The 12655-nt window shown below is 44.3% G+C and overlaps 1 protein-coding gene across 4 annotated transcripts in view; it reads right to left on the minus strand.

Annotated features, from left to right (window-relative positions):
• The window catches only part of pard3 (par-3 family cell polarity regulator), a 983322-nt gene that overhangs the window by 573460 nt on the left and 397207 nt on the right, over positions 1 to 12655 (minus strand). For all 4 annotated transcript variants that reach the window (XM_033042021.1, XM_033042037.1, XM_033042013.1 and 1 more), the window contains exon 3: positions 4282 to 4462. In XM_033042021.1, coding sequence (XP_032897912.1) covers positions 4282 to 4462 — 181 coding nt within the window. The remainder of the gene's footprint in view (positions 1 to 4281; positions 4463 to 12655) is intronic.

The raw sequence follows: 12655 nt of genomic DNA on the forward strand, positions 1-12655 counted from the left end.
CCTTGACACAGACCGTTTGTAATGGAGTGATTCTATTGATGGAAGGGGAGTGCTGATGATTTTGGATGCTTTGTTAACTATGCGTTGTAATTTATTACGGGAGTGAGTGTCTAAACTGCTGAACCAGACTGTAATTGATGAAGTGAGCATGCTTTGGATGATGGCTGTGTAGAATCTGATTAGGAGGTGTTTCCTTACTCTAAACTTCTTGAGCTGGCGGAGGAAGAAGAGTCTTTGGTTGGCTTTTTTGTAGATGTGATTTGAATTGATTTTCCATTTGAGGTTATTGCTTATGTGAGTGCCAAGAAATTTGAATGAGTCAGTGGTGGATATGGGTTCGCCTGAGATGAGTAGGGGGGTCTTGGGTTGTGCCTTACGTCTGAAATCAATGATGAGTTTGTGTGTATTTGATGTGTTGAGTAAGAGGTTATTGTCTGTGCACCAAGTGACTGCTTTGTGTGTTTGAGTGCGGTATTCTGTTTCATTATTGTTCGAGATGAGACCTATGATGGTTGTGTCATCTGCGCATCACCATAATCAGGAAATATTTTCTTTCCTGCCAGGGAATCTATCTGACGAACAAATTTACAACAAAACATTAAAAGGTAGACGCTTGTGATTCTTACACTTGGAAGACTATGTTCCCGACATAAGGTGGAAGATGTTTAATCGTTAAACATTCAAAGTTTTTTTTTTTTAGTTTTTTTTTTAGATGTTTTTATTAAGGACAGTGCATATTTATAAACATTTGCATGCAATACGCAAGATTATAGCTATAGGCTAATTTCCATCTGTAGTCCCTCTGGTAAACCAGGTTAACACATCACAACACATTCAATCCATAAGAAAAGAATCAAAACAAAACAAAAGACAAACAAAAAAACATAACAAAACAGACAATAAAGTTAAAAAGTAACAATAAAAGACTGCCAGATGATTATATTACGGTTGATTATGAATACAGGTTTGATTTTCCAGTAACCATTTTTTGAGTTTCTATTGCAATCTTGGTAACAGCCAAGAACATCAATGATATTCTGAGTCAGTGAATGAAATATGCAATGGAAGTACCCGACAAAATTAATTCAGCTTCGAGGCACAATTTCCAGCTATCTAGGGAAGAAATAATCAGTGGTGGATTTTAAGTTTCAACAAGCACAATACACTTTTCCAAATAGGTACATTGGTACCACTTCAATTGGAAGGAAAAAAAACAAAATAAATGCAAACAACAAATCAACAAATAAAAAACCCATTATATCAACAAATACGAAAGTCATGTAAAACTTATAAGAGGATCACTCACTTGTGGCAAGCAAAATTACAAGATATCAAGAGAAATAATCTGAAGCAAATTCATGCTTGATGTTGGTGAAGTGTGCAGATTTTCGGAACAAAATCATTGTCAAATATCCTTACTAAAATGATACAATTCTAGTTGATTGCTGTTACTTACACACAGGTAAGCAGAGACACCTTTGGGCAATTAAAAATGCAACATCCCTATCACAAAAATACAACCCAGCTTTGGCCTATGGTAGCAAATATTCACTTGGGGCAAAAAAAATTGAAGAAGAACAAATAGGCCTTTTCACAAATTGAGAGTAGAGAAATTAAAACTGACGTAATCAGAAAAAGGTTCCACATCAGACATTTCCTTCATTTTCCTGTGAATTGCCATATGCAGAACAATATCAGAGTTCCATTTAGACACTTGCAATAAAATTCTCAAACTTTTAAGATAAAGAATTCCCGATGGTTGCAGAAATTCACTGCAACGCAAATTTGGCAAAATGTATTGACCACATATATATATATATAAATAAATATATTTATTTATTTATTTATTTTTTCGTAATTGGGCCTTCATGTGGCAAGATAAGTTTTGACAACAGGGCAGCTGAGGGAAGAGAGGAACTGCCAAGACACATTTGAGTTTTATGGCAATGGCTTTTCCACTTTGTACTTCCTGCAGCATTTGTTACAGTTGGCACTAGTCCTGCTACACTGTTAGCGAACCCACAGCACCAATGACTGCAGATGGAAAAGTTTAACGTTTTAAATTCTTACAACTTGGATGCCCGCACTTTTCTGAGTGCTTAACTTGATGGGATTCCAAAAAGGACACAACCATATAAAAACAGGGCAAGTATTTCACCAAAAAACATTATTCAGTTTTAAAAATGTATAATGCTTTATTCCTTCTTGCCAATTGGACTTGCGTCTTAGTTAGATACAACTCTCACAAGTTCTGGTCATGGGATACCTTTTTTGGTGTGCCTCAACTATAAAAAATATCTCACAGAACTTGGCGGCAGAGACTTGGGCCAAGCACAGATCAAGCATGATCCATGCAGGGCTCTGGGGAGTGTTGTTGAACAGAATGACATTAGGGTACGAGATTTTTAGTTTTCTGTAAATGGAACACAGGTAAACAGGGTGGTGAACAAGGCAGGTCAGACTACAGGTGTAGGAAAGAACTGTAGATGCTGGTTTAAATCGAAGGTAGACGCAAAATGCTGGAGTAAATCAGCGGGACAGGCAGCATCTCCGGAGAGAAGGAATAGGTGACGTTTTGGGTCTTCAGTCTGGGCTCTTTCTCATCCCTTATCCAGAGATGCTGCCTGTCTCGCTGAGTTACTCCAGCATTTTGTGTCTACCCAAATCATACTACATTTGTACAAAACTTCAGTGGGCCACATGAGGAATACTGTGTGCAGATCTGGTTGCTTGCCAACACTAGAGGAAGGATGTAATTAAAGAAGAGAGGGTGTGGAAGAGATTGGGCAGACTGGGTCTGCTTTCCCCAGAGCAAAGGAGGATGGTAGATGACATGAGGGAGGTCCATGAAACTTTGTATGGCACAGATAAGTCGATACGTTGCCAGTATCCATTTACCCGTAGTTGGGAGTGTTTTAAACTAGAGGCATCGGTTGAATGTGAAAGGGAGAAGAACTGAGGGTTTTTTTTTAAATTACATCTTTGGTATCTGGAATGAGCTGCCAGAGTTGACAGTAGAGGCAGGAGCAGCTACAACATTTATGAGGTAAATGAACAGGAGTGGAACTCGGCTTGTACTCGCTATAATTTAGAAGATTGGGGGGGGATCTTATAGAAACTTACAAAATTCTTAAGGGGTTGGACAGGCTAGATGCAGGAAGATTGTTCCCAATGTTGGGGAAGTCCAGGACAAGGGGTCACAGTTTAAGGATAAAGGGGAAATCCTTTAGGACCGAAATGGGAAAAACATTTTTCACACAGAGAGTGGTGAATCTGTGGAACTCTCTGCCACAGAAGGTAATTGAGGCCAGTTCATTGGCCATATTTAAGAGGGAGTTAGATGTGGCCCTTGTGGCTAAAGGGATCAGGGGGTATGGAGAGAAGGCAGGTACAGGATACTGAGTTGGATGATCAGCCATGATCATATTGAATGGCGGTGCAGGCTCGAAGGGCCGAATGGCCTGCTCCTGCACCTAGTTTCTATGTTTCTATACAGGGGTCAGGAGTTTTGTTCAGGACAGGGGGACGAACATAGATAGCTATGACGGGGGAATGGACAAAGGGGAGGTTTCAAGGTTATTCTACTCCATATCTCTCTGACCCATTCCAACACCTTCATCATTGCTGCTGGCAAATGTCAAAGAGATGCCGAGGGCATGACAGCGAGGGGGAGCCGTATAACACAGATGGAAATGAAATTGTGCAAAACAAGAAAAAAACATTTTACAGGCAAAAAGCAGTTATAAGGTAACAATATTGGCAAATAACTGCCGAGAAGTAAAACAAAACAAAGTATTAGTCATAAGGTCATATGCAATAGGAGTAGAATTAGGCCATTAGGCCCATCAAGTCTACTCCGTCATTCAATCATCCTGATCTATCTCTCCCTCCTAACCCCATTCTCCTGCCTTCTCCCCATAACCTCTGACACCCGTACTAATCAAGAATCTATCTATCTCTGCCTTAAAGATATCCATTGACATGGCCTCCACAGCCTTCTGTGGCAAAAAAATTCCACAGATTCACCACCCTCTAACTAAAGAAATTCCTTATCTTCCCCTTCCTAAAAGAACATCCATTAATTCTGAGGCTATAACCTGTAGTCCTAGACTCCCCCACTGGTGGAAACATCCTCTCCACATCCACTCTATCCAAGCCTTTGAGTATTCTGTAGGTTTCAATGAGATGCGCCCTCACTCTTCTAAACTCCAGCGAGTACAGGCCCAGTGCCGACAAACCATCATCATCGATTAAGTATTTAAAGTATACAAAGAGACTCACTTGCTCGGAGGACAGAGGGCGTGACCTCGATCTCACTTGACACCTGATAGGGTTGAAACGCAGACAACGAGTTGGGCGCTGACTCGTTGGTGAACATGTCCGGGCTTTGAGTGCCAGTTGAACTGGCACTGGTGCCATCTCCAACATGATGAGGATCTTGCTCTTCAAAGATAGCAACAAGCTGCAAGGAAGGGGACAAGAGTTAAAATACAGAATATCTGTTTTGAATGCAATTTGAAGCACTTGCTCCTCACCAGCACCTACCCATACCTTTTCCACCCAAAGGTTGCCCAAACCAGATTATTTTTAGTTATATACTTCATTTCATACCAACAATTATAGCACATATGGTGGTTAATATAATCACAATTCATTCAATATGCTGATTGAATGTCAAATTAATTCACTATTGCAGATTATTTGGGTGGCAACCTTTCCAATTATTGGAATAACCATCATCAAATAGCTGCCGAGAATCCGCATTACCAACCTGATCTCCCGGTGGCTCAGCACTTCAACTCCCCCTCCCATTCCGAATCCGACCTTTCTGTCCTGGGCCTCCTCCATGGCCAGAGAGACTCCCACCACAAATTGGAGGAGCAGCGCCTCATATTTCGCTTGGGTAATTTACACCCCAGCGATATGAACATTGACTTCTCCAATTGCAGGTAGTCTTTGCTTTCTCCCTCCTTCCCCTCCCCTTCCCATCTCTCCCACAGCCTATTGTCTATGCCGCTTGCTTTCTTCTCCCCGCCCCCACCACGCCCACATCAGTCTGAAGAAGGGTCTCGACCCGAAACGTCACCCGTTTCTTCGCTCCATAGATGCTGCCTCACCCGCTGAGTTTCTCCAGCTTCTTGTCTACCTGCCGAGAATCTCAATCATTTGCTCAATAAAAATCAAAATATTGCTGATAGCCTGAACTAAAATCCTGGAAACACCCTCCTGAGCAAAGAGAAAGAGTTGGCATTTCAGACTGAAGAACGTTCAAGAGGTCTGGAAAATCTTCAAGCTAATATATTAACTTTGAAGTCTGAAGAGGAGTCTCGACCCAAAACGTCACCCATTACTTCTCTCCAGAAATGCTGCCTGCCCCGCTGAGTTACGGTACTCCAGCATTCTGTATCTCTCTCATCTTTCCAGAGATGATGCCTGACCTATTGAATGCATCCAGCATCTACTGTTCTCATTTACATTCTTGTTGGACTTAGTGATTTAATTTTCAACCATACTGATATTTTTAATGCAGAAGTTCTATGTTAAATCTAATTCAGTCATTGTTAACTGTCAGCCTCAGCTTAGCAATCTGTCAGTCTTCACTTAGCCATCGATCTTCAACAGCGCTGAAGGCAAGTTGATGAATGCCACTCTGTTTAAAGCAGTGAAGGAACACAACTGTTCAAACCCTATCACAGCAGTCAACACATTCCAGCCTTTGCTTTGCAGACAAAAAATGACTGAAAAAACACTGAACTTTTGGATCATGTGTCAAGAACTTCATCAAGACGATCACACCGAGATTCATCAGTGAATTTAATGAATGAACAAACATTTGAAAATAGTTTTTCCATTTTGATTTCACCTTTTTAGTTTTCTCGTTTAGTTTAGAGATACAGCGAGGAAATGGGCCCTTCGGCCCACCGAGCCCGCACCCGCCAGCGATCCCCGCACATTTACTCTATCCCACACACACTAGGGACAATTTACAATTATACAGAGCCAATTAGCCCTCAAATCAGTACGTCTTTGGAGTGTGGGAGGAAACCGAAGATCCCGGTGAAAATCGATGGATGATCAGCCATGATCACATTGAATGGCGGTGCCGGCTCGAAAGGGCCGAACGGCCTACTCCTGCACCTATTGTATATATTGTCTTTTGAAAACCCAGCCGGGTTGTGGGGAGAACGTACAAACTCCGTACAGACAAGCACCCGTAGCCGGGATCGAACCCGTGTCTCTGGCGCTGGATGCGCTGTAAAGCAGCAACTCTACTGCTGCGCCACCGTGCCGTCAAATGGATCAGTTAATGACAGAATTGTTGCAGAATTCATGATTTCACACAAGAACGCTGAGTCAATGTAACTTTCCGTGGAAAGACCATCAGTGATTTCGAGTGGTAATGAAATTGCCTTAAAAGGGACGACAGATGGCACAATGGGCTAAGTGTTCGGCTGGCAACCGGAAGGTAGCCGGTTCGAATCCCGCTTGGAGTGCATACTGTCGTTGTGTCCTTGGGCAAGACACTTCACCCACCTTTGCCTGTGTGTGAATGTGTGTGAGTGATTGGTGGTGGTCGGAGGGGCCGTAGGCGCAGATTGGCAGCCACGCTTCCGTCAGTCTGCCCCAGGGCAGCTGTGGCTACAGAAGTAGCTTACCACCACCGAGTGTGACTGAGGAGTGAATGAATAATGCGATGTAAAGCGCCTTGAGTATTAGAAAGGCGCTATATAAATCCCATCCATTATTATTATTATTAAATGATCCAGGCTGCTTTGAATTCATTCAATGCACAAATATGTATAAATAAAGGCAAACAGGCATACATCAGTCTGGCGGAGGGCATGAGCAGGAGACAGCTCAAGATGCAGTCGCACGCTTGACTAATGGATCTTCAGCCACCATGTCTGCAGTTAAAAGAATATCCATTCAAGTGCACTGGACCACCAGTGAAATGTTGATTGTGTGCCAACATCTCAGCATGCCTCTTATGAGCATTTCACTGGTATTGAACTGCTGGCAAGCTGATCATTGCACCTGTGCTTAAAGGTACATTTACACGACAGCCTAAGCCTGCAACTTGGAGACTGCCAGCTGCAGTTTGTGTTCCAGTCAGGCAAAAAAAAATTGTTTACTTTGCTTCGAAGTCGAACAACCCTGCCGAAAACAGCTCTGCATTTGCCCACACACACATCTGTGCTAAACCTCTCGCCGAGCAGTTAGGAATTAAATGCTCAGAAAATGGGGGGAGAAAATGTTCTGCTCTCTGAACTATTCAGCAGCTTGAAGTTAAATTCTATAAGTGTTTGGGAGATCACCAAGGACTCCTACATATCGGCGACACCAAGCGCAGGCTCGGCGACCGTTTCACTGAACACCTTCGGTCAGTCCGCCAAAACCTACCTCATATCCCAGTTGCTAAACACTAACTCCCACTGACCTTTCTGTCCTGGGCCTCCTCCACTGTCAGAGTGAGGCCCAGCACAAATTGGAGGAACAGCACCTCATATTTCGCTTGGGCAGCTTACACCCCAGCGGTCTGAATATTGACTTCTCTAACTTCAAGTAATCCTCGCTTTCCTTCTCTCTCCATCCCTCCCACATCCTTGTTCTCCACCTAGTTTCACTGTCCACCTGATTATATTTTACTGAATGTATGCCTCGTTGTCACCTTCTCCTCAGCTAACTGATCCATTCTACATTTTCCTGGAACTTCTTCCCATTTGAACTCTCATTTTCACACATTTCTGTCTGTCTCCCACTCCCCTGACTCTCAGTCTGAGGAGCGGTCTCGACCCGAAACATCAACAATTCCTTCTCTCCAGAGATGCTGCCTGACCCTCTGAGTTACTCCAGCATTTTGTGTGTATCTTCGGTGTAAACCAGCATCTGTGGTTCCTTCCTAAGCATTTTGCTGGTCAGGTTAGAAACCACACAACATTTAGACCCTGTGCTTTGCCAACCCACATCGACATGTATAAGAAGCTCAGTTAAGGGCCCGTCCCACTTGGGCGTCATTTGTCCGTTACGCAGATGGCCCGCGAAGATTTTATACATTCCAAATTCCTGGGGCGCCACGCGCGGCCGCACGTCACTGCCTACGTCACCACGCACCATGCGTGCATCACGTGCGCGTCGTGCACCGTGACGCGTAAATGATGTCGTGTAAATGACGCACAAATGGGACAGGCCCTTTAGTTTCACACACAAGAACTGAGCCCCAGCAACAGCCTTCCACTTTGCCTCTTGCATCTGACCAAGTACAAATGCACAGCCTATTCTTCAAATTCAGAAGCTGTTTGCTGGCAGCTCATGATAAAACAGCAAACCAGCCAAACCCAGATTAATACCAACCATTAAAACCGTTTTCAAGCAATATAATAAAACCAAGATGTTTCTAATATTCTTTTTTTCTCCAGGCAGGAAATGAAATGCTTGCCGAATACTGAGTAACAAATGGAGCTTTTCAACAGCTTTCAACGCAGAAAACCAGACCAAGTGCCCTGCAGTTGGTATCTGGCATTTATACAATAATTGGTCAAGAGGATGCAGTATGTTGTTAGCCTGGTTCTACGGTGGCGCAGTGGTAGACTTACAGCACCAGAGCCCTGGATCCCGGGTTCGATCCTGTCTGTACGGAGTTTGCACGTTCTCCCCGTGACCTGCGGGGGGTTTTCTCCGAGATCTTCAGTTTCCTCTCACACTCCAAAGACGTGCAGGTTTGTAGGTTATTTGGTTTGGTATAAATGTAAAAAATGTCCTGAGTGTGTGTAGGATAGTGTTAATGTGCGGGGATCGCTGGTCGGTGCGGACTCGGTGGGCCGAAGGGCCTGTTTCCGTGCTGTATCTCTAAACTAAACTAAACTAAACTAAACTAAACTGAACTGAACTGAACTAGAGCCATAGAAAGCAAATAAATCTCTCCCTCCTAACCCCATTCCCCTGCCTTCACCCTGTAACCTCTTGACACCCGTACTAATCAAGAATCTATTTATCTCTGCCTTAAAAATATCCATTGACGGCCTCCACAGCCTTGTGCGGCAAAGAATTCCACAGATTCACCACCCTCTGACTAGAGAAATTCCTCCACATCTCCTCCCTAAAGGAACGTCCTTTAATTCTGACGCTATGATCTCTGGTCCTAGACTCTCTCACTAGTGGAAACATCCTCTCAACATCCACTCTATCCAGGCATTTCATATTCAGTAAATTTCAATGAGGTCCCCCCCCCCCCCCCCATTCTTCTAAACTCCAGCGAGGAGAGGTTCAGTGCCATCAAACGCCCATCATAGGTTAACCCACTCATTTCCGGCATCATTCTCGTAATCCTCCTCTGCCCCCTCTCCAGAGCCAGCAAACCCTTCTTCAGATATGGGGCCCAGAATTGCTCGCAACACTCCAAATGCAGCCTGACTTGCGCCTTATATGACCAGTGCCTCAGCATGACATCCCTGTTTTTGTATTCTAGGTCTCAGAAACAAGCACCAAGACTTGGTTTAGCTGACATGTGAGAGGAACCCGCCTGATCAAATACTTCCGTGTACAGCCTGAACATCAGTCCATCGCACGCAGCCCTGGGGAGGGCTGTGATGGGGACGAGATGGTTGCCGACTTCGTGGACGACAGATGGCACAATGGGCTAAGTGTTCGGCTGGCAACCGGAAGGTAGCTGGTTCGAATCCCGCTTGGAGTGCATACTGTCGTTGTGTCCTTGGGCAAGACACTTCACCCACCTTTGCCTGTGTGTGTCCTTGGGCAAGACACTTCACCCACCTTTGCCTGTGTGTGTGAATGTAATTATGTGAAGCACTTTGGGGTCAATGCAAGTTGACTAAAAATGTGCTATATAAATAAAGAAATTTGAAATTTATTTAGATGTGTAGGAAGGAACTGCAGATGCTGGTTTAAACCGAAGATAGACACAAAAAGCTAGACTAACTCAGCGGGACAGGCAGCATCTCTGGATAGAAGGAATGGGTGACATTTTGGGTCGAGACCAGTCTGAAGAAGGTCTCGACCCGAAACCTCACCCATTCCTTCTCTACCGACATGCTGCCTGTCCCACTGAGTAACTCCAGCATTTTGTGTCTGTCTTTGTTGAGAGAGTGGCAAATGATGCAATAAGTTCGTCACGGTTCACCCCAAGCAGCTGCGTAACGGCGGACTCTCAAATCCGTGGACCCAGAAACACACTCAGAAGACCATCAAGTCACCGAAAGGCACTTCTTGATCTGCCCCAGACATCTCGGTCATTCAGTACGGCGAGGTGTTTGCAAGAAAATGCTGCTGACTGGCACAGTCCAGACAGCAGGAGTATGTGCTAAGGGATGGACTGAAACTCGGTGCAGCCCATGCATAGCCTCTGTGAGGTAGGACCACAGCCAAGTGTCCTCAGCCACTGGACACTGAGGGCCTGTGTCCAGAGGGGACACCTCTTTGAAGAAGTGTCTCGACCCGAAACGTCACCCATTCCTTCTCTCCAGAGATGCTGCCCGTCACGCTGAGTCACTCCAGCTTTTTGTGTCTATCTTCGGAAAACACCCCTTTAGTTTAAGAAGGAACTGCAGATGCTGAAAAATCGAAGGTACACAAAAATGCTGGAGAAACTCAGCGGGTGCAGCAGAATCTATGGAGCGAAGGAAATAGGCAACGTTTCGGGGCGAAACCCTTCTTCAGACTGAGGGTCTGTGTCCAGAGGGGACACACATTTGAAGAAGGGTTTCGGCCCGAAAAGTTGCCTATTTCCTTCGCTCCATAGATGCTGCTGCACCCGCTGAGTTTCTCCAGCATTTTTATCTACCCCTTTAGTTTAGTTGAGTTTATTGCCACGTGTACCGAGGTACAGTGAAAAGCTTTTGTTGCGTGCTAACCAGTCAGCAGAAAGACAGTACATGATTACAATCGAGCCGCTTACAGTGTATAGATACATGATAAGTGAATAACGTTTAGTGCAAAGTAAACCCAGTAAAGTCTGATCAAAGATAGTCCGAGGGTCACCAATGATGTTAATAGTTTTTAAGAAGGAACTGCAGATGCTGGAAAATCGAAGGTACACAAAAATGCTGGAGAAACTCAGCAGGTGCAGTAGCATCTATGGAGCGAAGGAAATAGGCAACGATTCCTATTTACTTCCCTCCACAGATGCTGCTGCACCCGCTGCGTTTCTCCAGCATTTTTGTGTACCAATGATGTTAATAGTTCAGGACAGCTCTCCTCAAATAACAGAAGGAATTATTACCCAGGGCCCACATGAATGGCAGTGGTGCTTTGTACAAAACATATGTGCTAACACTACTATGTATAAAACCATCATTGCTGAATGTATAGACTGACAGACCCCGATATGTATTAAGAGCTTTGCACTGTTTTCTTCCGTAAATGTTTTTTGTTTTGAATATAGTTTATCCTTGAAGAGAAATTGCACATTGGATCAGATAAACCTCGATGCGAGCCACTACTAATGGCTTCGTAGCACAAGCTCCCTTTCTTAAACTGGAATTGACAGTACGTCAGTTGTTATTTTTAAATCCAAGACTGGTAGGCTTTCATTAATCAGAGATGTTAAGGGACACGGAGAAGAGGCAAATAAATGAAAGTTAGTCGTTGATCAGCCATGATCTTATTTCGTGATAAAGGAGACTTGAGGGACCAAACAGCCTACTTTGAATTTGTCGGACATGAGGCTACAAACTGTCGACAATTCCCTTGTGATTTGCATTTCATGCTTAATTCCTTTAAATTACTGTCTACTCTCCACTGAACATCCCAAAAGCCTCTAATACCACCACTGTCCTGAATTTTCAAATATGCATCCTCCCCACATTATTTACACCAAGCACTGCTACTGTCAGAGATGCTGCAGTCCCTGAATGTAAACATCCCCTTTGATACAAACATCCCCTTTCATGCACCCTCTTTGATCTTCCAAAAGTCATTAGCAGCCAATAGCTTAACAGTGTTAGCATTTCCTCCATGAATGTTTCAGCAGCATCTTTGATGAGAAACCATATATATATATATACAAAAGATGGACAGAAAAAGCCAAAGTAACTCAGCGGATCAGTCAGCATTGTAAGGAGGAATTGCAGATGCTGGTTTAAGCCGAAGATGGACACAAAAAAGCTGGAGTAACTCAGAACAGGCAGCATCTCTGGAGAGAAGGAATGGGTGACGTTAAGTCTGAAGAAGGGTCTCGAACCGAAACGTCACCTATTCCTTCTCTCCAGAGATGCTGCCTGTCCCGCTGAGTTACTCCAGCTTTTGGATCAGACAGCATCTCTGCAGAACATGAACAGGCGATGTTTCGGGCCGAGACCCTCGTTGGCTTCAGTGGATCAACTGCGCAGGCACTGCGACAAGTCCATCAATTCTGTCAGTAGCTCATGACTCCAGCTTTGTGCCAAAACAAAATTTAAGTGAAAGCACTCGTATGAACTCACTTGACTGTTGCCGTGCCAGCTGAATTGTTTAGCTGTCTTTCAACTAAGGTCAAGTTTGTCAGGGGGTCACAGAGTCACGCAGAATGGAAAGAGGCCCTTTGGCTCGCCGGGTCCACGCTGACCACGTTAAACCCTGTTTAATCACCCAATATCTCCATCAATCTTCCACCCCGCCCCACCGCTCCCCCGCCACTCAAGATTTTACCAATCACCTGCAA

Source organism: Amblyraja radiata, chromosome 2, assembly GCF_010909765.2.
Source record: "Amblyraja radiata isolate CabotCenter1 chromosome 2, sAmbRad1.1.pri, whole genome shotgun sequence".
NCBI classification, from domain to species: Eukaryota; Metazoa; Chordata; class Chondrichthyes; order Rajiformes; family Rajidae; genus Amblyraja; species Amblyraja radiata.